Source organism: Solenopsis invicta, chromosome 8, assembly GCF_016802725.1.
Source record: "Solenopsis invicta isolate M01_SB chromosome 8, UNIL_Sinv_3.0, whole genome shotgun sequence".
Classification (NCBI taxonomy): domain Eukaryota; kingdom Metazoa; phylum Arthropoda; class Insecta; order Hymenoptera; family Formicidae; genus Solenopsis; species Solenopsis invicta.
The window spans coordinates 20,425,257-20,450,828 of record NC_052671.1 but is presented as its reverse complement, the minus strand read 5'-3'; the positions used below and the strand labels follow the sequence as shown (position 1 = coordinate 20,450,828).

Genomic DNA, 25,572 nt, shown 5'->3' with positions numbered 1-25,572 from the left:
TCAATTATAGTGTAAGAATTCTTTGAAACCATTTTAATCCATGAAGTGAGATTGAAATTATGGGATTTTTATTTTTTTTTAATCCAAAAAAATTATGCGGGCCATACTTTTAATCTATTTTAATCCGTAAAACGAGATTGAAATAAAGTGATTTTTATTTGTTCAATCTAAAAGGAGTTTTTGCAAGTCTATTTTAATTCGTGGCATCGGATTGAAATGACTTAATTGCTGTATTTTATACCAAAATGTATTCAAATGAATTAAAATGGATTACAAATTTTTAATTCATTTCTGTTATCTACTAGGTTATCATTATTTTCTTTCTTTAAATTTTTTCTTCCGTTTTTATTACTTGTTATTAATTTTTCTTTTTAAATTTTTGAGATTTTTTTAAACAAATTTATATATGTTTTACGACAATTAAGATCACGTATGTGCCCAAAAATCAGCGCAACGAAAATAAATGTTTAAAGTTCCAAATTATTCATATATTCATGTATTTTTGAAAGAAACGTAGTCGTTTGAAAAATCCAATATGGCGTCGAAAAACGATGAATATCACATGCAAATTTAACATTATCTTGCTTAAATTACTGTACTGATTCCAATTAATCTGAAAATGATGATTACTTCCAAGTTTTTGAAATTGCAGTTTACGAATGTTGTGTCAGAATTTCCAAATTTAAAAAAGCAAATGCAATATGATAATCAGTGTATGAAATCTTAGGCTTTTGAACTCTTTCTACGTTTTCAGACTCTAATGCTTCAACCTCAAGCATTTATATCCCTAATTCTTAAATCTGGGCCTTTAACATCTAAGTCCTTGAAACCTGTATTCTTTAGTTCTAACTTACAATAGATGTAGTAACATTAAACCGTAAGAAACCACAGTCAAATATGAAAAGAATAATTGACTATAGTTGGTCAATTTTTACGGCTTAAGTTTTACTACATCTATTGCTATTGGGATTATGAAGCATAGGCCTTAGAAATCTTAAAACCTCAAATTCCACAACCTTTTAATCTGATACAGCCTATGCATATTTTTTTTTCTCTCGCATATGCTTTTTGATTTTAAATTCTTAAATTCTAAGAACTTAAATCTTGTACTTTTGACAGAAAATATAAAGTGGTGAATCAGACGTGGTAAACGGTGTGCAAAGAATAATAATCACAAAATAAAATTATATAATTACATAAAAAACAGCTGTATAATTATATAAGAAGCAGTTACTATTTTTGTAACACCATCGTTAATATATGCTGAAGATGGCTCGAAGGATGAGCCGAAATGTCCAATAAATTCTTATGCAATTATATAATTTTATTTTGTGATTATTATTATTTTTTATGCACCATTTATTATGCTTGACTCGTACTCACTGCTTTACATTTTTTATTATTTTGACCTTTTCACGAGTCTTAATTTTTGTCTTGTACTTTTCAACACACTAGTCGTTATATTGCAACTGCAATTTTAAATTTTGAAATTCTGACAGTAAATTCGTAATCAGCGATCTTTTGAACCAAGAAGTAATCATTTTCAAGCCAATTGGTATCAATACAATGGTTTAAGCATGTAATATATTAAATTTGCATGTTATGTTCGCTTTTCAGCGTTATATTGGATCAAAACTACGTTTCTTTTGAAATACATATACATAAACATATAATTTGAGACCTGGAATTTTTATTTTTGTTGCGCTAATTTTTGAGCACACAAGAGTAATCCGGTTGACGTATTATTATTCCGGTTGTATTGTTTCTAATTATAGTAAATTATAACTTGAATGATTAAAGTGAAATTTTAATTTTCTATTCATACATCAATTCTCGTGATCAATTACATTTTTTATTTGTTTTATTTTTGAATAAAAAATTTTGAATAAAATGTAATAAGTGAATTATTTGTTATTTCCAAATGATGATTACATATTTATTTACTTGTTTTTATATTTGTTATTCAGAATAAATTTTATTCTTTACTGGTTATATGATCTTTTTCTTTGACTATATACCTCTGCACTAGTACCTCCACTTTTTCATAAGATAGAGGTCCGTGAACCCAGGATCTCAGAGCCACCATGTCTGGAAATGGCCAAATCAAGAACTAACTAGCTGCATTTCAAGTAAGAATTGGTAGGTTTGGTACAAATAACTCTGAATAAATAATTGAAGTGATTCAGAAGCATTGCTAAATAAAAAAATGGTTTGTTTTTGTTTTGCTAAATTATGTAATAATATGAGGTACAAAACTGTAGGAGTAATAATAAAGAATATTCTCTAGAATAATAAGTATATAATAATAATAAGTATAAAATGGATATGAATATAAGGTTAGAATTTTATGGAAGCATAATTCTTTAAATTATTATTACTTGAATAGAAAAAAGTAAATAATGTTTGAGATATGAGGTTTACATCTCACAAAATCTAACTTGCCTATAAAATAACACACTTTTTTATTTTATTGAAGACGCTTCTGCAGCCCAGATAGCAAGTTTCTTTTATGTTGCAATCAATTTGATAAAAATTACATTGCCTGAGTTTCCATCTTTATTGAGGTAAGCGGCTTCCGTTTTTGCTTATGATTTTGCCGGCAATGTATGCTCGAAACGATTGTGTGCAACCGAAGGAAAACAATTTCCTTCTTCTGTTTTATAATTATTCTCTTTTATAATTATTTTATAATATAGTTTTTATAATAACTTAAGTTATTATATTATATTACACCTCATAATCCCAATGAGCAAAACAATATTTTTATATTTTAAAAAACAATTTTCGCAAAAAAATTCCATTCTTAGGAATTTTTTTCGGAAATTCCTAAGCAGTCACCCCCATGCAAGTCACGATTTCGGTGAACGTTGCTTGATTTCTGTGATCGCTGTGAACTGACCCTTCGTGATGACCTGTGAACACTTTATGCTGGTATGTGTATATAACTGGTAGATCAGATCAATATATTTTATCGAAAAAATGAAATATGTATAATTAAAGCTTATTATTTATATAAACATGTATAAAATTATAGTTTTTACAAATGCGGAATAGCATCTGGAATAACTTTTGTTATTTGTTTAAATAAGAATGCAACTAGAAAATATATGTTAATATAATACCACAATTAAATTATATACAAAAAAATTTTTATTAAAAAACATTAAAAAAATATGGTCTGCTTATTAGGATGGAGGTTTCTTCATTCATGAACCTTTTCGTCTAGAAGTTCATATATGGTTATACGAGTATATCGGCACAGTAAAAAAGAATAAAAAAGCTACGCAACGATAATGTAATGATACCACTAGTTATTTTATTTGTGTGTGTGTGTGCGTGTGTATTATCACATGTACATGTACATTAAATACACAGTCAAAAGTACTATTTTGCATTCTAAGAAATATATGCGGCAGTCAAACCAAAAAATTATTATATTATTAACATATAGTATATACTATTAAAACAGAATAAATCTTTTTATATTTACTATAAATGAACAAAATATTTATAAAAATGTTTACAAAATATTACTACAAATATTTTTTTTAATTACAAATATTTACATTAATATTTTTGTAAATATTTATTCTTTATTTACCATAAATATTTTAGAAAATATTTAATAAATATTTTAATAATATTTTGGATAAATATTTTTATAATCTTTTTCCGTCATGTATATAAAATATGTCTAAAACATTTCTATAATATTTATAAAAAAAATTATGATAGATATTTATTAATATTTATCATAAATATTGTGTGCTATCTGGGTATAACATACATATTTCATTGAAATATACTAAAATTTATAAATATATAATTTTAATTAATTATGATGTTACATAGCGTTTAAAAATTTGTTAAAAGAAATTTGTGTCCGAACGTTGTAAGTGTAACTGTATCTGTGACAGATACGGTTACACTTACAACGTTCGTACACACTATAGGTTTGTTCGCGTCGCATGCTCCAAGAGCACTTGGATCACTTGGATCACTTTTATCACCAATCACAGCATTAGAACTAATTAGTTCTAATGCTGTGATTGATGATAAAAGTGATCCAAGTGCTCTTGGAGCATGCAACGCGAACAAATCTTATCTCTCTTCGTGAGTTATTTATTGAGTAATAATCGATTTATGAACACTAACGTAAACTCTGTGAAATGATCCGCTACATCGTATTACTGATGGATTCGCTGTCGTAACAATTAAGATTGAATCTTGGATGGCTTATTAATATTGGAAACTATGCACTGAAGAGGACTCGAATTGTGAGTCGAAAAGTCTGCGTTTTTTTTTGTAAAAAACTTTGTTAACTAGCGTCTTATGTACGCTCTTGATCAGCATATCTAATTATTAATAAATTCTTTGTGCACACCGACAACTCGTGCCGACTCTTATGGGTCCAAATTTGTTTTGAATCACTTATATATTTATAACAAGTTATTGGAAATTTTATACAAATAAGTTCCGTACACTATTGTCCTTTAGTTGCCTAAGAAACAGTTTCTTTCCTATTGCCTTTAGATAATCTTATACAAAGGGATTAGCGTTTGCGATATAACAACGTGATTGCAACCGAAGGGAAACTTGTAATTAGTATTTCTCCTTTTGTGCAAAGAATATATTGCTATTTGAGAAAATTGTATATCATGTTTTTACTATTACACATTTCCGTAGAACATCAACGAACCATTTTTTATATTTTATATTTTTGTTTGTATAAAGCTGTGTATACACTTGCGAACGAACACCGAAGGAACAGCTGCACACGCACTTATAAATGTTTATATTGCGCACGAATTTTTTTTGATGTACTCATGAAAGAATCGAATGTTCTATTTGCAATCACTTTAGCGTATATATCTACTAAATGATACCAACGAACGTTCGAATTCGCTGTTCGTTTGGTGTTCGTTTGCTAAGTGTATACCCAGTTTAACATAAATAGTTTAAATAATAATAACCTCAACACGCATCCCGATTATACCTTTGACTATACAGTCAAAGGATTGTATCGATTCTTACTTGAAATGCAGCTAGTTAGTTCTCGGTTTGGCCAATTTCCGGCCACACGGTGGCGCTGAGATCTTGGATTCCAATAATGGCTACTGTTAGCTGTTCAAAGGTATATAGTCAAAGATCTTTTTAGCATTTGGTAATTGTATAAGTTAAAATTAATCTGATTTGTTATTAATCAAATATTTAGTATTTAAACGTACATATATTTATATACGTTTTTAGGTGATTATGGGGTTATTCTGCCCTTTCTATATAACGCGATTGGAATTTAAAAGCAGAGAAGAACTACAACTAATGCCCCAAACGCAAGAAGAGCATCTGATAGCTCTAGAAGACGAGAAGGAAGACAGCGATTCTGAACATAGTGTACCAGCAGGACCAGATGTTGAGGTAATTATTTTGTATCTTTAAAATGACAATATGATAATTACTTGTTAAACAAATTCCAGTCCTCTTATGTCCTGATTACAAAGTATTTTATAAAAAATGTTGCAATAACGCAGATAACAAAATGCGCGCACAGTGAGTTCACGGAGCGCGCATGCCGTGCGAATTATCCGCACGGTGTGAGCTCAGGATATCCGACTGATGCGTCATCATATGAGAATTATATCGGCATGCGTGCAGTACTTATGCGTGCGAGCGATATGAGCCTCAAATGCGTTTTCCAAATGAGACTCATATTGCTCGCATGTATGCATACGGCACTCAAAAATTCTAATCATTGCCCATTTTTTTTCATGTCCCAATCAGCACACAATATTTAAAAAATGTTTTTAAAAACATTATAAAAACTTTTGCAATAAAAAATTTTTTTAAAAACGTTAAAATTAATGGATTCACGCCTTTTTTTTATCTTAAACAAATTTTTTTTAAATATTGAGGTTTTTTCTGAAGAATTTTTTTCCGAAATTTCACGTGGTCACCCATCCAAGTTACGACCGGTGAACGTTGCTTGATCTCTGTGATCGCTGCGAACTGATGATTTATAAACACTTTGTGCTAATATATGTACATCACTGATAGATCAAGTTAATATACTATATGTTATCGAAAAGACGAAATATTTATAATTAAAGTATATTATTTATATAAATATATATAATTAAGTTAATTTTTTATTGATTTTTATAGATATTGAAACATTTTTTAAACAAATTTTAAAATTGATAATGTAACGAGAAAGCCCTTGCAACACGGTCAAAGACCGCGGTACTTAGATGGCGCTCTGCTTCTGGGGACTCTAACCCAGGCGGCGCTGACGCAAGCGAAGAAGCAGCGAGAGAAGAAGCTACCTAACTTGATACACTAGCGTGCGAGCCACGAACACGCAGAACATTCTGTCTTTTACTTTTTTATTTTAAAATTCATATTATACGCTCTTAGTATTGTCTAAATATATTTGCTCAGTCTAAAGTCAGTGATTAAGTGTTATTGTCCTCTTCGATCCTAATTGCAACCTTGATAGAACTCACATTACCGGGCTGGTGTTGCATCGGTCATTTGATAGCAACCGGCCACGTCACAATAATAATTAAAAAATAAATAGCTTAAATGTTAAATAAATAATAAATAAACAATTTTATACAGATGAAAAATAAGTAAAATAATTAATATTAAATAAACATTTAAAAAATGCTTACTAAAATCATTTTTTCAATTAAAATTAAAATTAAATAATTCATGAAAAAGAAATACTTAAACAATATTATATAAACGTTTAAAAAACGTTTCTTTAAAACAAATTAAAATAGATATTAAATAAATATTAAATTAATATTTAATAAATGTTAAATTAATGTTTTTGAAAGTGTTGTTTTAAATGAAAAATTAATGTGAAATAAATATTAAATAAACGTGAAATAAACATTAAATAAACGTTAAATAAATATTTTTCCAAATTATTATTTCAAATAATTAATGTTAAATAAACGTTAAATAAATATTAAATAACTATTTTCTTTAAATTATTATTTTAAATATTTAATTAATGTTAAATAAATATTTAATAAATGTTTAATAAATATTTTTGTTCTAATGAATTATACAATGAGAACTTAATATTAAATAAATATAAAAAAACATTTAAAAAATATTGTGTGCTGATTGGAGTACTTTTAATGCATTATATTATACATCAATGTTTTTATTCTTTTTTTAATAATTTACAATTAAGGATTAATAATATTATTATTTACAATATTTTTAGTAAATTATCATTAAAAGTATTAAAAGCATAAAAAGTACTTGAAAAAAATGCGCAATGATTAGAAGTTTATATGGTACAATATTTTTTGTAAATTGTTAATTTAATATAATATACGGGAGGGTCTTGTTTGATCACGTTGCAATTGACCACAGCGTGCTCCCATCACATTGTGAGGGCAGCGTGATACGTTCTTGTGCGCACAGCGGGATTATCACGTTACCCTCATGCCGTGAAATGTTTCCATCACGCGTGATTGCACCATGCGACTTTTTACGCGTATGTACATGCGTGCGCCCATCATATTGTGAGGGCACTGTGATGCACTCTTGTACGCATAGCGTGATTATCACGTCGTGAGAATAACATGTAACGCTGGTGGTTTTCGTGCGGTTCGGGTAGGTGTCAGGATACGGTTGCGGATAAGCTCGCCGGATTGGTCGGGTTCGGTATAGTAATCGCACTCGGTATTTAGCTGACAAACATATGAGATCTTTATTTGAATGGACTATTTACATGTCGCCTCATGGCTGATTGAGTCGAACGCCTCGTGACAAGTGAACCCAGCCTTAGCGGGGGCGCGATTGGCTCGTGGTGGTCGCGGCGACCAATTGCCGCTGCGCGGTCGGAATAGCGAGCGGTGGTAACGATGAGCGCGCGGGGCCGCGTGGGCTAACGAGTGCGCTAGGCGAGAGCCAAGACTGAAGTTCGAAACAAAAATTAATAACCGCGAGAGTACAGATGAGTCGGTACAGTGGAAAAAGATAATTCTAACTTATAATGAGACTGAAGTACTAGAACTACGAAATCATAAGAATACAAATAACTATAACTTAAAGTAAATCGCGTGGTTTGAAACGGACTCGGTGTCCGGGGTGGTCGGGGAGCCGCGGAACGCGGGATCGGAGCGACGGCGACGATTCCGCGTCTCGCCCGAGCCGCCTCGTGCAAAATGAGGCGAAGTTCTCGCCAGGACGCGGATGCCCTGACGAGGCTTTAGGTTACACGAGATTCTTCCCTGAGGGAGAGGACGGAAGGGATTGGCTAGGGATACCCAGCCGGCGGACTCGACGAGGATGCTCGTCGTGGGCGGTGATTCGCCGAGGATACTCGGCTACGGAGCGCGGCGAGGATGCTCGCCGTGATTGGCTGTGTACGATGTTCGGTATGACAGGATTAGCCGAGGATACTCGGCTACGGCGAGGATGCTCGCCGTGATTGGTGGTGTACGGTGTTCGGTATGACAGGATTAGCCGAGGATACTCGGCTAGCCGGAACGACGAGGATGCTCGTTGCAGGGGAGTCAGGATGAGGCGAGTATTCTCGTCCTCTTAGGAGTCGGAGTGCGGTCGAGGATACTCGACCTGTCGGATTCGGCGGACCGGGAAGATCTGTCTCGGCGTTCCCACTGCCGGCTTATATATCCGAACGCACGGTTGGGCGGACCAATCCGTGCGTTCGGTCGGCTGGCCCGGAGTGGGAGCGTTGCCGAACGCCACGGGCGGCGCGCGTGCTGCCGCGTGATCGCGACGGCAGGTTAGCTCGGTGCGCGCACGTGGCGTTCCGCCGATGTATTGCTCGGGTGGACGGAGCGGAGTGGCCGTGCGCGCGAGGTGGAGGGGCGTTTTGTTACATCACCCCTCCCCTCTGCGAGTGGCGAACTTTGGCCACTACGCCGGGAATTCCCGCACGTAGTGGCACTGGCCATCACGACCAAACCGGAGCGTGAAGCGGCGGTTGGCGAGGCGAACTTTATACACCCGCGAAACCGTGGCCGCGTAGTAAGGGTACGTACACCGTTAAATCCTCCGTCACGCGCACGGGCACAGGCGGTCGGTCAGGGCGGTTGCCGGTTCTGCGGGTCGGCTGTGCTGGTGTCGGAGTCTCCCCGTCGTTGTTCGGTGCGGTTGCGGTGGTCGCGGTTCCCTGCGTCTACGTCCGTCGGGTGGGGTCGCCGGCGGGGAACTTGGTGGTCGTATCCCTTGTCGGTGCTTCGGCGGCGTGTGCCCTGGCTTGGCCGCGGGCAGTGGTGAAGGTTCGCAGGACGTGGTAGCTGGTGTCCTGCTCGCGGACTCCTCCTCCAGGTCCGACAACGGGTCGCCGAAGAGGGCGACCAACGTCTTCTTCCGTTGCTCTGCCGGTGCGAGTCGCCGTCTGGGTGGCGCGGGTTGCTGCGGGTTGCCTCGATGCTGGCTGCCGTTGCTCGGCAGGGACGGCTCGGCCATGAGTGCAGCCCATTTTTTCGCATTGGCTGCGGAGGATCGTTGGATCCGTACGCCAATGACCGGTGGTGGTCTCTTCGGGGCCGGCCGGGCCGTAAGACGCTTCGCCGGCTTTGCTTCCCGTATCAATCCTTGGGACGGTGCGCGAATGGCCAGGACCGGTTTGGCACGGGATGGCTTAGCCGGTGCCGGTGAGTCGGTCGTGACGAGGGGCGAGTTGATGGACGTGGGCTGGTCTGCTGCCGTGGCGGTGTTCTGATCGGCGCTCGGTCCGGTCGGCCGCTGAGGGGGCGACGGGAACAGTCCTGGTGCGCTCGGTGTCGTCTCCATCATCTCTTCCAGAGCCCGTCGAACTCGGCGTCGTTGCTCGGTACGTCCAGTAGTGCGTCCAGAATTGCTTCCATGGTGGATTCGGTCTTTCTGCAGGTTCCTGGTTGCGGTGGTCCCCCTTATATACCGGGCTGGATTGGGGGAGGTAGCTCCTTCCCTTCCGGTAGTCACGCCGTCCGGGCGTGATCGGCACGAGCCCTGCTGCTGGTCGGTTCGTCGTCTGTTCCCGCAGCATCATCGTCGGCGTCGTCTGCTCCGGATTTGTCGGTCCCGCCGTCGTCTGTCATGGCGTCCATCTCCGTGTCGTCTGCGGTCGCGTCGTCTGCTTCCGCGTTGTCTGCTTCCGCGTCGTCTGCTTCCTCACGGTCTGTCTCTGCGTTGTCTGGTCCTCGGGTCCGTTCGTGCCGATGACCCGGCTTAAGGTCCTGCACATGTATGTGACGATGCCACTTACCGTGCTTGTCCCGCAGATCGACGATGACCGGTGAGTGGATCTTTCGGACCTCCAGCGGTCCGATGTACTTGGGGGCTAATTTGGAGTTGAAGGCCTTGCCCTTGTTCGAGAGGGGATGGTCCCTCTTCCAGACGATGTCTCCTATGGCGGGTTTCCATGCCCGTCTCCTCAAATTGTAATACCTTTCTTGACGGTTGAAAGCTCGGGCGAGGTTTGTTCGGACCACCTCGTATGCTTCCTGGAGTCGTCGCTGGTTGGTGGCTGGAGCGGTTGTCGGTGCGGGTCTCCCGTCGGTGTCCCGTGGTGGCGTCTCGAGCTCTCGCCCGTAGTTTAGGTAAGCGGGCGTGTAGCCGGTGGCGTCGTGGACGGCGGTGTTATACGCGAACTGCAGTGCCGTGATGTGCTGATCCCAGCGGCGGTGATCCCGGCCCACGAATTGCGCGATCATGGTTTTGACCGTCTTGTTGGTCCTCTCGACGGGATTGCAGTGGGGGGCGTGTACTGGAGCAGTCCGGTGGCGGATGCCCAGGTCGCGTAGCCGTTCGCGTACGTGCCCTGCCACGAACTGTGTCCCGTTGTCGGATATTAGGGTCTCGGGGCAACCGTGGCGGTAGACGACGCGGTCCGTGATGTTCTGGGCGATGGCGGTGGCGGTTGCTCGCCGCAGCGGCACCAGCTCTACCCACTTGGTGAAGCGGTCTTGCAAGACCAGCAGCCAAGCGGCTCCGTTGGTGGACCGTGGGAGGGGTCCTACTAGATCGGTGGTGACCTGTTCCCAAGGCGCCTCCACGTGGGTTGCGTGCATCAGTCCGGCCGGTCGGACCTGGGCACTCTTGTGCGCCTGGCAACTGGCGCACGCCCGTACGTGACGCGCGATGTCAGAGAACATTCCTGGCCAGTAGTAACGCTCCGCGGCTCGGGCAATGGTTTTGGCGATGCCGAGGTGACCGGCGGCAGGGTGGTCGTGTACCCGTGCCAGCACGGTCCCTCTTTCGTCGCGAGGTATGCATCGCTTCCATTGTGTCTCGGCCGGTTCGTCCTTGAAATTGGTCGAATGGAGTATACGGCGGTACAGTCGATTGTTTCGGATTGTGTAGTCCGCGAAATCCCCCGGTCGCTCCCGTACGCGGAGGAGCTGGCGGCGGTACCACGGGCATACGGGGTGCGCCTGGTTGCTGCACACGGCCGGCAACCTAGAGAGCGCGTCGGCGACTCGGTTGAGTTTTCCCGCGCGGTACCGGACGTCGAACGTGTACTGTTGGAGCTCGAGGGCCCATCGGCCGAGTCGGCCGGTGGGGGAATCCAGGCGGCGCAGCCACTGGAGGGCCTGGTGGTCGGTGATGACCGTAAACTCGTACCCTTCCAGGTAACCACGCATATGCCTGATGCCCCACACCACGGCCAGGCACTCGAGCTCGGTGGCACTGTAATTTTTCTCCGCGCCGTTGAGCGACCGGCTGGCGTATGCGATGACGCGTTCCCCCTCGTCGAAGTGCTGCGAGAGGACGGCGCCAAGACCGTACGTGCTGGCGTCCGTCTGAAGGACGAACCGGCGCGAGAAATCTGGACACGCGAGGGTGGGTGCGGAGGTGAGCGCGCGCTTGAGCTCGCAAAAAGCGGCCTCCTCGTCGGGTCCCCACGTCCATCGGGCGTTCTTTCGCGTGAGGCGGGTGAGTGGCGCGGCGGTCTCGGAAAAGCTAGGTGTGAAACGGCGGTACCATGATGCGAGCCCCACGAATTGTCGGACTTGTCGTACGTTTGTCGGGGTTGGCCACTGTGCGACGGCGCGAACCTTATCGGGATCGGTGCGGATTCCCTGGCCATCCACTATGTGGCCCAGGTATTTAAGTTCGTTGAGACAGAACTGGCATTTTTCCGGATTTAACCGGAGCTTGGCTTGGCGTAGTCGCCGAAAAACCTCCCGCAGGTGCTGTAGATGGTCGGAGAACGTTGCGCTGGTCACGATGATGTCGTCTAGGTAGACGAACACGTGAGGTTCTAATTCGGGGCCCAGGATTCGGTCGAGCAAACGTTGGAACGTCGCCGGAGCCGAATGCAGTCCGAAAGGCATGACGGTGAACTGCATTAGGCCCCGGCCCGGAACGGTGAAGGCGGTGATTGGCCGGCTATCGGGCGTGAGTGGAATCTGCCAATATCCTTGCTGTAGGTCGAGCGTAGTAAGGTATCGGCCCCCGCGCAGCTTGTCCAGTGTGGCGGGGATTTGCGGTAGGGGGTACGCATCCCGCTCGGTGACTTCGTTTACCTTCCGGAAGTCAATACAGAAACGGTGTTTCCCGTCCTTTTTCCGTACTATCACTACCGGGGAGCTCCATGCGCTGGTTGATGGCTCGATAACACCGGCTTCTTCCATTTTTCGGACCTCCTCATCGATGATGCTTTGCATCGCCGGGTTGCGCGGTCGGTACCGTTGTTTGATCGGTACGTTTGTTTTTAGCCGGATGTGGTGGCTGGCCTGGTCGGTCGGCCCTCGCACCTCCTCGAACTTGGCCAACTCCCTGGCCAGGAAGGCTTGGAGCTCCCGCTCCTCTTGTGCGGTTCGTCTGACCATGCCCGGGGTCACTGAGTACGCCGCGGGTGGCGTTTTTCGGAGCTGGAGAGGTGGCGGGGGTATAGTGATCTGCAGTCGGGCCCATAGGTCGGTTCCTATAAGCATCGGGCTGTCTAAGGACGGAAGGATCTGGAACGTGTGTTCGAGTTGACGGCCGGCGATTCGGAGGCGGAGTTTGACGCGGCCGGGTGTGGTGGCAGTGGTGCCGTCGGCTAGGTGGATTGCTTCCTCCTGTTCCTGCGGCCATATCCGCATCTCCTTGGCGTACCCGGCGACCTGTCGGTTGATGATGGATACTTCGGCCCCGGTGTCTAGCAAAGCGGAAATCCGGTGTCGTCCCAGGCGGACCGGTACATGGGGTCGTGGTGTGTACTTTATGCGGACTTGGGCCGAGGAGTGGTTGTATCCCCGGCCGTTTCGGCGTTTCCCGCCCGAGGATGACAGTCCTTCGTGAGAACGCCGTCCTTCCCGCACTGCGAGCAAAATTTGCGTGCGGGTTTCCTGCATTCGAAACGGCTGTGCCCGCGCTGTTTACAGCGCCAGCAGGCGGTCGCGCGGTCGTAGGGCGGGGTGTCGGCGGAAGTGGCGGTGTTGACCTTTTTCCCCTCGGCACGGATCTCATTCTCCCGGGCCCTGGAGATGTCTTCAAACTCGGCAGCCTGGTCGGCCAGGTCGGTAAGGTCCGTAGCATCGTTCATGCGTACGTACAACTTGTACTCTGCCCTCAGGTTTTCGTACAGGCGGTCTACCTTTTCCGCCTGGGTAAAACCCCCGGCGCGCCGCATCATCGTAAGTAGGGCGGTCGCGTACTTGGCGTACGTCTCGTTGGGTTGTTGTCGGCGTTCTTGGATTTCGCGCATCAGCTTAGCTTGGTACCGTCGCGGTAGGTAATGCCGTCGTAGGGCGCTGGTAAAGTCGGTCCACGTCTCCCAGGATTCTCGCTCATTCCGATACCATGCCAGAGCATCCCCCTTCAATAACTCTGGGAGTCCGGCCTTCATCTGGTTGTCGGTGTATTGGTATTCTTCCTGTAGTTCGGTTACGCGCTCTAGGAATGACAGAGGGTCGCGACCGTCGAAGTGGCAACCCCATTTGCGTATTTGATTCATAGTCTTACTATGCGAGTGGGACTCGCTTCCGGTGACCGGCGGGGACGGACTTGCGGTTTCCGGCGCAGGTGCGCCGGCGGACTGGTTCGGATTGGTCATTGTAAGAAAGTGACGGGTTACGCGGTATCGTAACTCGTCAAGTGTACCGGTTGCCTCTATTTGATAGGTTTGAGCTAACAACTCGAGCTGGTCTCGCGGTAGCTGTTCGGTCCACTCGGCGAGAGGCATTTATCTCCGGGTGCGATTATCTGTTTCAAAACGGTCCCTGTTCGGGCGCCATGTAACGCTGGTGGTTTTCGTGCGGTTCGGGTAGGTGTCAGGATACGGTTGCGGATAAGCTCGCCGGATTGGTCGGGTTCGGTATAGTAATCGCACTCGGTATTTAGCTGACAAACATATGAGATCTTTATTTGAATGGACTATTTACATGTCGCCTCATGGCTGATTGAGTCGAACGCCTCGTGACAAGTGGACCCAGCCTTAGCGGGGGCGCGATTGGCTCGTGGTGGTCGCGGCGACCAATTGCCGCTGCGCGGTCGGAATCGCGAGCGGTGGTAACGATGAGCGCGCGGGGACGCGTGGGCTAACGAGTGCGCTAGGCGAGAGCCAAGACTGAAGTTCGAAACAAAAATTAATAACCGCGAGAGTACAGATGAGTCGGTACAGTGGAAAAAGATAATTCTAACTTATAATGACGACTGAAGTACTAGAACTACGAAATCATAAGAATACAAATAACTATAACTTAAAGTAAATCGCGTGGTTTGAAACGGACTCGGTGTCCGGGGTGGTCGGGGAGCCGCGGAACGCGGGATCGGAGCGACGGCGACGATTCCGCGTCTCGCCCGAGCCGCCTCGTGCAAAATGAGGCGAAGTTCTCGCCAGGACGCGGATGCCCTGACGAGGCTTTAGGTTACACGAGACTCTTCCCTGAGGGAGAGGACGGAAGGGATTGGCTAGGGATACCCAGCCTGCGGACTCGACGAGGATGCTCGTCGTGGGCGGTGATTCGCCGAGGATACTCGGCTACGGAGCACGGCGAGGATGCTCGCCGTGATTGGCTGTGTACGATGTTCGGTATGACAGGATTAGCCGAGGATACTCGGCTACGGCGAGGATGCTCGCCGTGATTGGTGGTGTACGGTGTTCGGTATGACAGGATTAGCCGAGGATACTCGGCTAGCCGGAACGACGAGGATGCTCGTTGCAGGGGAGTCAGGATGAGGCGAGTATTCTCGTCCTCTTAGGAGTCGGAGTGCGGTCGAGGATACTCGACCTGTCGGATTCGGCGGACCGGGAAGATCTGTCTCGGCGTTCCCACTGCCGGCTTATATATCCGAACGCACGGTTGGGCGGACCAATCCGTGCGTTCGGTCGGCTGGCCCGGAGTGGGAGCGTTGCCGAACGCCACGGGCGGCGCGCGTGCTGCCGCGTGATCGCGACGGCAGGTTAGCTCGGTGCGCGCACGTGGCGTTCCGCCGATGTATTGCTCGGGTGGACGGAGCGGAGTGGCCGTGCGCGCGAGGTGGAGGGGCGTTTTGTTACAAACATAAACTCACGAATTGTTATCTGGGAACTTATATTAAAATAAAATTATGTAAAATAAATTGTACTAACCCCGTAGATGAAAGCACTGTAAATGATGTAATTTGATATATCTATTGTATTGTTAATTGATTGTAAATCCTTGATGTGTTTGGTGCAAGACATTAATAAATTTGTATTTTGGAAACTAATAGATGATGAATAATGTAAATTAATAGATGTACAGGTGTAAAATTGCATGGTTGCTGGTTTTGAGAAGAAAATTTTTGCTCCAAAATTACATATATGCAGACACATGTGTAATTTCTAAATATTCATTTAAACAACATATAGCCCAGTATTAATGCATAGTCCTTCTTACACGTGTGACGGCTTATATCTTTTTTTTTTAAATAAAATTATGCATATCATTTCATCTTTATAATTGAAACAATGTAATCTTGCCTTTGTTTTTTTCTTTTGCTTACACTTTATAAAATCTGCGCAAATTTAATATGTTATATGTTGTCATAATTGCTGGATTAAGGGATGTACTTGATAATATTAATCTTAAAGATTAATTCTTTTCTCTCTCTCTCTCTCTCTCTCTCTTTCTCTCTCTCTCTCTCTCTCTTTCTCTCTATTAAGGGTATATTAAACTATTTGTAACACATATAAACTATGTGGGTATGCGTATTAATTATTTTTTAGAAACGTCTGCGCAGGAGCCTGAGCATACGCAACAAACCCAGCAGCCAACAAGGCGTTAAGGTATATCTACATTGGCCTGAACGCAATGATCCTATAATAATCACACTTTTTAGTGCACTTTTAAGCTATTAACGTTTGTTTATTTGTTTTTAGTTCTCATCCGTCGTATTTTCTGCTCGAAAAGTACCTGGAACTCGTTAAATAAAACCTACAAATTGATATTTAATTAGATAAATTTATTTTGTCTTGTTCGAAATAGTCCTTTTTTGTGACGTAAATATGCTAATGTTTCTTTCTTCAAAACATTTTTCGTAAGTCGATGGGACTATGTTTTCTTCAGCACATTTTTTTTACAGCCTTTGCCGACTCAAAACGCTTTCCGAAATGTAATTGGAGTTTTGAGAACAGAAATAGTCACAGAGGACCAAATCTGGTGAATACTGTACTGGAGAAATATTTGTTGAGTTTTTGGCCAAAATGTTGCGTATTAGCATTGATGTGAGATGATGCATTATTGTGATGCCAAATCCATGAATTGTCTTTGTACAAATTCGGCCGTTTTCAGCGAATTACTTCACGTAAACTTTTAACGTTTAAGTAATATTTCTTACTGATTATTTGACCCGGCGGAAAAAAGATATTTCGATTTTTTATTTAACCACTCTATTTAAATAGATAAATCTAGTTACTTTTTGAGCAGAAGGTATTTCACAATCACAATATAGTTGTTTCATGTAAATTGCAACATTTATTTCGCAATGGATAATAAAACAAAATATATTTCTTAAAAAATCTGTTTAATACTTGTAATTATTATTATACATATATACATATGCATTACATACAATGAATTGATCCATCAATTGATTAAACGTAGAGGTAAAATTTAAAAAAAATGCTAAAAAAGTATTAGATAATTGCAAAAGTTTGTTTCTATATTTTATAAATGACCGGAAACATTTTGCTACATGGCGGCACTCGAGTTTGTTTTGTGGCATTGCTTATAGATAGAAGGTAACTTCATGAATACATTTATCGTCAGATGCTGTTGAATTATGCGCGAAAGAAATTTTTTTTTTTTTTTCAAAATGGAAAACGAAAAGTTACATGTTCGCCACGTTATGTTATACAAATTTTGGAAAGGAGTAAGTGTTGAAACTGCAACTAAAAACATTCGAGATATTTATTCAGATTGTGCTCCTACTCTTAGAACATTTAAAAAGTGGTTTAGCAAACTTTGAAATAGGGATTTTAACTTAAACCTGAACGATTAATCCCGCTTTAGATGGTCTTTTGGCATTGATGACGACTTGTGCATACCTTAATGGAAAACAATTGGTAAATACTCACAAAAACTTATGGGAGTAGTCTATGACTACCTTGACCTTGACATATGTTATCAAGGAGATGGCCCTGAGTGACTTAGAAAAGATTTTATGTAATGTTCATTCTTTATTAAAAAAATATTTACAAAGTTTTATGACTATTTTAATACATATAAATATTACAGAATACATTTAATTAATATGTATATTAATTAATGGATATATACTACTCATAATTTGAAAGAAAGCATCTATTTGTTCGTTATAATCGTACGTTCTTTTTTAATAAAAATTCTGCGATATAATGTGTGAAATGATATTCTCACGTACCGTATCGTGGAATATTTACTTTTATTTTTCTCCATAAGCGATATTTTGCGTGTGAACGCCAGTTTTGGGATCTAAACAATTATTTATGATTGACTGAGAAATGTGAGAATAATGGAATTAGGTAGGACATTTTTTTGAATGTTTGGCAAGAACTTTCTGAGCTTTGGTTTGAAACAGATAAAATAAAAACATTCTTTGTGATTATCTGATATACACTAATTGTAAGTCATACACGCCAATCACTAACGAAATCAAAACAACGCATACCTTTCGATTTAAAGACTTTCCACGCTTGTAGTAAATGCTAATTGGGATTCTTTCATACATATTTACCCACAAATTCTCTGCTTCAAAGACGCAAAATGACTGCTTTAAAAACTCAAAAATAATAAAAGAGAAGAGGGTATTATGGCTACCCCTATTATTTCCGTTATTAAGTGACGTATTCTAACAATTGCTTATGGAGTTACTTGTTTAGTAGCCCGTCGTTTTTTAGTGATGCTAATATGCCAATACATAATGATTGACAATTGTTATAAGGCATTTTTACTTTCGAGCACTTCTAAACTTTTTCAAGGTACACTTTTAACCTTCAATTATATACACTTCCGTTATTCTTAAATTTGAGTGTATTATCACACGAAGGTACATACACTCGAATGTTTTTTTGTTATTTAATTTTTTATTTGGCCGTATACATTTCAAGTTATATAAAGATAAAACAATAACATGAAATTTTGTTAATATGGTTTTTTAAGCGAAATTTTTATATCGAAATATTTCTTCGATAAATCGATTGTCATTCTAAAGAGCGGTGTTTAGAAACATTAGAGACATCATTTTATGCTTGTTGTTTAATGTTAAACAGAGATAAAATGATATTTTTAAAGAAATTTCTAATTGTATTTTTAAAGCTTCTAAACGCAGGAAAATTCTAAATCGGGAAAATTCTAAATGGAAAATTAAAAATATATAATTTTGGAACAAGGTACTGTGTTTCTTTTAAACTAAACTAATTTTTTAAAATTATTTTTATGGATAGCCATATTACAATTACTTTTTTCTTCCATCGATTATGAAGTGCATTAGATTTTTATAAATCACGTCCTAAATATTTTATTACTTTGAGTCTAGAACCTGTCAAACAACACTCTGACGTAATCGTTCAAGTTTCAATAGAAAATAGTAACTATAATATTAATAAAGTTATTCAATAAAATGAAAATGGGTGCCCTATTTTTCTCTATACAAAAATTTGTGTTTTTAAAGCAGACATTTTGTGCCATATCTCCTGTAGTGCATAATTATTTCATTTTTTATTAATAAATAATTTTTGTTAATAATTTTTAATGATAAGTGAGCATTATTTAAAATCTTTTGCACATTATTTAGGACCATCTCCTTGACAATGTATGTCAAAGTCAAGATCGTCAGAGGTTACTCCTCTTTTGTGAATATTTACCAAACAATTTTCTTTTTATTCTGCAAGCAATGCTATAAAACAAATTCGAGCGTCACGGTGAAATGTTTTCGGTCACTTATAAAAATTGAAAACGAATTTTTGGAATTATCTAATATTGCTTTTCTTATTAATAACTCTGTATATTTATCATAAATACAAATTTGATAACTCATTATCAGATACAGTTATACATATCTGTTAATATCTAAAAAATAATATTTATTTTTAAAGAATTAAAAAATTTTAGCACAATTAAAAATTACATTTTTAAAGCAATATTTCCTTATATATAACATTGATTGTTGCAGGGAGCTTTTAAAATGATTTTAACCTTTCATATTTCGTGTGCAACATTTCTGAAAGAATTCAGAAATGTCATACATAATGTTGCAATAAAAATATTTCTAAAATCTATCACGTGCAATAAACTTTCAAATTAAGCTTTTTAAAATTGGATAAATTTTTTGTTTATGTATGTTAATATTTCCAAGTAGAAAATTGCTTTGTTGCTTTCGCCAACTGGACAAGTGAAAATTTTCTAAGTCCGGCGCTCGCAAAATGTGCTAAGTTTATACATATAATAGAAGTATAAGAATGTTACACCAACAAAATATTATTGCCTCATATATATTATGTATTCTTTTTATTAAATATTTCAAAAATTTTATTTATATTTATTATATCAATCAGATTTGAAATAATAAATAAAAACGTAGAATAAAAATACAACACAAAATAAAAACATTAATTATATTTTAAATAATTTTTTTGTAACTTTTTAAAACTTATAATTTTTTTTAATATAATAAATTTAAACATTATTTTTGCAGTTCTTCAAATTTAAAGTTACTTTAAATTTGAAATACTTCAGAAGTAATATTTAAATTTATTTAAATAACAAGAAAATCACGCACTGTCTAAAGCAGACCTTTATGCTGAATAATTTTCTAGGTGAATTTACAAACATTTATAAAATTCCCCAAACTGTGCTGCATCCTTGCCGGACATAAAATATAGCTTTTTAGGAACCTAGAAATGTGATATCACGAAAATTAAATTGCTAATTAATTTGATGTTTATAGATATCTCTACTATCTCTCCTTATTCCTAGAAAATTGTTGAGCACGAAAATTTATTTTCGGCTGGTATAGTCTTCTCGTTATTTAAATGCATTGATACACTTTGTGTTCATAATTAAGGTATGGTTTATATTGTATGTATGCATCGGTCGATTGATGCTTATTTCATATCATCGGTTAATGCGACAAATATTACCAAATGCCTTGGTGGTCGAATTAGCTAAAGCACCCACACAGAATGTTGAAGGATTCAGGTTCATCCTGGCCGAGGTAATAAATTTTCGCAATAAAATCTTTATAGTTTTTCTGGATATGGGGGGGATAGATATGCTTGTAAGCATTAAAATTATTAGATTAGCAATTTAATTTTCGTGATATTACGTTTTTGGATTCTTCTTAAAAAGGTATGTTTTAAGGTTTGACAAGTACACGGTGCATAGTTTGGGGAATCTTGCAAATGTTTGTAAATTCTTCTAGAAAATTATTGAGCACAAAGATCTACTTTCGACCAGTATAGCCTTCTCGTTATTTAAATGTGTTGCTTTCAGCAATATTTCTTCAAAGTTTCAAGTGTAAGAATCCCGGATAATTTGCTCTCCCAGAGACATCTTTGGAATACGTTGCAAACATATTTTGAAACCTTTTTGAAATGTTTTATTTTTTTAGTTGAAATATTTCTGAGACAGATCTAAAAAATTTTGTATGAGTGTATTATAGCAATGTAAATCCTTATTTAATATGCTAAAAAAGATAATTTTTAGCTTTCTAGGTTTACATATGTTATGATATTATTGTAAAAATTTTAACCATCATTTTTTATTTACAGATAACCTTTTACTTCAAAAATATATTGTTAAATTATAGAGGGTTCTCACAGTAATACGTATAGGTAGAAGAAAATGTAAGGAGTGATTTTAAATGATAAAATAATATGAAAATAATGAACAAACAAAATTGCGCTTAAAGTCTTCGTCTTTTAATTAGTGTTCTATGGAACCATCACATAAAAAATGCGATCCGAAACATTTTGTAATGATTTGATGACTTTTGGATAATTATCGAGGCGAACATTACAATAAATAGCTATTTCTACATCATTAATAATTAGTTACATAGTATTTATTTTAAATATGTCAGGAATACGTCAGACGAACGTTATGGAATTTTGTTACAGATCTTAAAATTTGTACACTGAAGAAGAACGATAATTACACATCGAAACGTTTGTTATATTCAATTAGTAATATTTTCGTTTAGTTTTAAAATGTTAGTAGAAATAAAACTAGCAATTTCGATGATTTTTCTCCAGAATTTATAGTTTCAGAATTATACATCAAACTATGGAATAAAAAGTTTTATTTGCATTTTGTGTGTGTCCATATACACAAATATACACAAATATAGACTTATATCTGTTCTAAAAAATCTACATCTATTATTATGGTTGATCGAACCGAGTCTTATCGCGCGCATTGGCGCATACTCTTATAGCTGTGCGTAATAAATGGGTTATAGCATTCTTAAAATTTTGAATTTTGTTCTGTAACTTTGGAAATATATTTTCTACACTTACTACTATCGATTAAAGTAAAAAATTTTAACTGGTTACACAAGACGTCTCTCTTCATCGCAATTTTGTTTTTTTTTGTTTTGCTTTAAATAAGAATATCTCGATTGAAATAAAACATAAATAAATTGACAAGCTGAAACGGTTATAGTTATAAATCTTAGTGCTGAAATAACATTTTTTGTGTGATTTTATATACAATTTCTAATTCTCTTGAACTATATACTATTATTTTTGGTTTCAAACACAGTTTTTAAATAGAACCAGAACTGTATTATCCCGAAATAAAATTGAAATAATATTACTAATGCCAATAGGCATCTCTACAAATCACTTTATTCCGATAAAGAATTTGTCGCGAAAAATATTATCTTGGCTAAGATTTGAATCTGGAGCTCGCTACGATCCGTGCGGGTATGTTAGCTAGTTTTCACCGAGACACTTGGTATTATTTTTGTTTCATTTTATTATAGAATTATTACTTAAATTTTCTCCTTGTCCTGTGGATTAATTAATGGACTAATTAATAAATGGACCGTATTATGGATTACATAATTATACTTTTTGAATATTTATTGTGTAATTTTTCATTTTCTTATTGTTGTTGGAAGAGGCAGTATTTCTTTTTTTTTTATTTGCTCTACATTATAATGGATTAGAGTCAAATATATACAAAGTATAATTTGAGATATGAAGTAAAAATTTGCTTATTGAAGATTGAATCTTTGTTTTTGCTTGTTAATGTCAATATAAATTTTCAAAACAAATATGCGTATTTATCAATTTCATATCTTATAAAATGTGCAAATGTTTTCTATCTTACAAACATTAATTACTGTCCTATCTAATTAATTTGATAATTTACTTATCTGTTATGCTATTTTTTCATGAATGATTGTATCAAACTGAATTAAATTTTTTTTCTTCTTTGCCTTAAATATTTCATATTGATATCAATATCTATTCAACTATGATTGTGAGAAACTTGTTAAATTTTATATGTTGCACTGATTGTGAGAAACTTGTTAAATTTTATATGTAATGTCTTTTCCAGTATGAACAGTCTACTTGGGTAGTTCTTAATTTTTTATGCTTTTCTGTAGGCTTTAATTAGTAACGAGCACAGCACAATAATTAAAGAAACGATCGTTCAAGAAAATGGAAAAGTACTAACGGACATGGATGATGGAATACATCGCGCTTATGGTCTTCGATCTGAATATTATGATAATAAAACAACCAGACCATTGAGATTGAAAAAGAAATTGTACGAGTTTTATACTGCACCAATAACAAAATTTTGGGCAAATGCTGTAAGTAAAAATGTTTACACTTATCGTTTTAATACTCACTTGTAAGATGATATCTATGTTATATGTTTCTTAATGTTTATGTATTTATATTTATTAATATGAACATAAATAATTGAAATTTTAACTTTAGTTTGCCACTTTTCTTTTTGAGTACCTTATTCACACATGGATCTGTGGAATTCTGTAACTTTGTCACGTTATATCTTTAAACAAAAAGCATATTTTTTTAGCTCATAATATGTGAAATTGTTACCTCAGAGCCAGATAAAACGATAAACCGAATAAAAAATATTTTATTCTCAAATAATTACAATTGCTTTAAAAAATTGCATTTTAAAAATTAACAAAATATACTTTGAATTAAAAAATTTCGACTTTTTGCTTCAAATTTTAAATTTGAAGTAAAAAATTAATGGGATTTTTTAGTTGACCTTTTGGACTAACAAGGAACGTTTGAGAAGTGTCTGCCTCAGATTTAAACGAGCTTTTAATATATTATAGTATAGATAAAAATAAGGGACATTTTTTTATACGTGCTTAATCTCACTTTTAGGGGGGTAAAACTCCTCTTCGAAGAAAATCGGTTTTTTTCTTTTGAAGCGTATATTGTCGAAACTATAAGAGATAGAGAAAAATGTTCTAAATGAAAGTTGAATGGCTCGAAGAGTACTTTATAACAACAACAAAAAAAAAAACAAAAAAAAATATTAAAAAAAAATTTTTTAATACTTTTTTCCATTACTTATTTTTTTTTAATTTTTATTTCCCTTTATAGGCAAAATAAAGCTTATTTTATTACAAATTTAATGGTATATGATAAAGTGATGTTGCGACATTTCCATTTTCCAAAAATAATTAAAAATCACTCTATAACGCATGCTACACGCACCCGTCCGTGTACTATGGAAGTGTCCCCTTCGATTTTGACAAGCGTTTAATACATTGTAGTACAGATCAAAATAAGGGACACGTATTTTTTTACACATGCCTCACTTTTAGGGTGTGAAACGTCCCTTTGAAGAAAATCGGTTTTCTTCTTTCGAAGCATATATTGTCGAAACTATAGGAGAAAGAAAAAAATGTTGTGATTAAAAGTTAAATGTCTTGAGGAGTACTTTACAATAATGATCAAAAACATTAAAAAAAATTTTTTTATATTTTTTTCTACTACTTATCTTTTCAAAATTTTTATTGTTTTTAGAAGCAAAATCTTTCAATTAGAATATTTTTTTCTGTCTATTAAAGTTTTGACGCTATATGCTGTGAATGAAAAAAACTGATTTTCTTCAAAAGGATGTTACACTTCCTAAAATTGAGATTGGGCATGTATAAAAAATACGTATATCTCTTATTTTGATACTGTACTACAACGTATTAAAGGCTTGTCAAAATCGGAGAGGGATACTTCCGTACGAACGGACAGGTGCGCATACCTAACACATTAAAAGCTCGTTTAAATCTGAGGCGGATACTTCGCGAACGTTTCTTGTAAGAAAAAAAGTAATACGATATGAATCGCTCCAAAAAGTTTAATTATATGAAATATTAAAAATTGATATTAAAAAGTAGTCAATATCATAATTTTACAACTAATAAACATAATTTTGAACAAGAATGCCTTCAATGATCGCAGCTAGATCTTCGTGCTTGTTTTGTTTGTGTGATTTTATATACTTTCCTCAAATTCAATGAACTGCGTGCTGAATTAATTTTTAGTCATAAAATAGTTCTAAATTGAACAAGATTAAGTAATATCACATATTATTAAAATTGAAATTAAAATTGACCTTTTCCCTTCTGAAAAACTGTAAAGGAATTATTGCGAAAAATGAGGAAAGTATATAAAATCACACAAACAATACAAACACGAAGACCTAGCTGCGACCGTTGAAAGCATTCTTGTTCAATTTGTATTGATACAGCAACGGTCAAAAGATTTCTCTACTACTTTAGAACATAATTTTATTAGTTGAATAATATAAAAAGAAGGATTGTAATGAATAAATATTGTTTATTTTATTTATAATTAAGAAACATGGACTTCGAAGAGAAGTTTCACGTTATTTGCGCATGTTAGTATATAAAAGTCGAAAGAATATTACAGTGCACATAATAATGCGTATATAATACACAAAAATAATTTTTTAAATTTTATAATTTTATATATGTACTTTTAAATTATCTGGAAAACTTACTAAACGAATATAATTTAATAAAAAGTAAAGTGATATTTAGAACGCCGTAAAACTTACGAGTTACCCGGTACTCACGAATGGGTACCGGCTATCCTTTTTAACTTTCATGTATTCTCAAGTTAAGAATAATGTAAAAAAAAATATCTCT

At 37.9% G+C, this 25,572-nt stretch overlaps 1 protein-coding gene across 8 annotated transcripts in view; it reads left to right on the top strand.

The window, feature by feature from the left end:
• Positions 1–25,572, top strand: part of LOC105203340 (transient receptor potential cation channel trpm) — a 144,150-nt gene that overhangs the window by 104,227 nt on the left and 14,351 nt on the right. For 7 of the 8 annotated variants that reach the window (XM_039452288.1, XM_039452289.1, XM_039452291.1 and 4 more), the window contains 3 exons: positions 5,251–5,418; positions 16,154–16,213; positions 23,020–23,229. In XM_039452288.1, coding sequence (XP_039308222.1) covers positions 5,251–5,418; positions 16,154–16,213; positions 23,020–23,229 — 438 coding nt within the window. The remainder of the gene's footprint in view (positions 1–5,250; positions 5,419–16,153; positions 16,214–23,019; positions 23,230–25,572) is intronic. The other variant, XM_039452294.1, reaches the window with a different exon arrangement.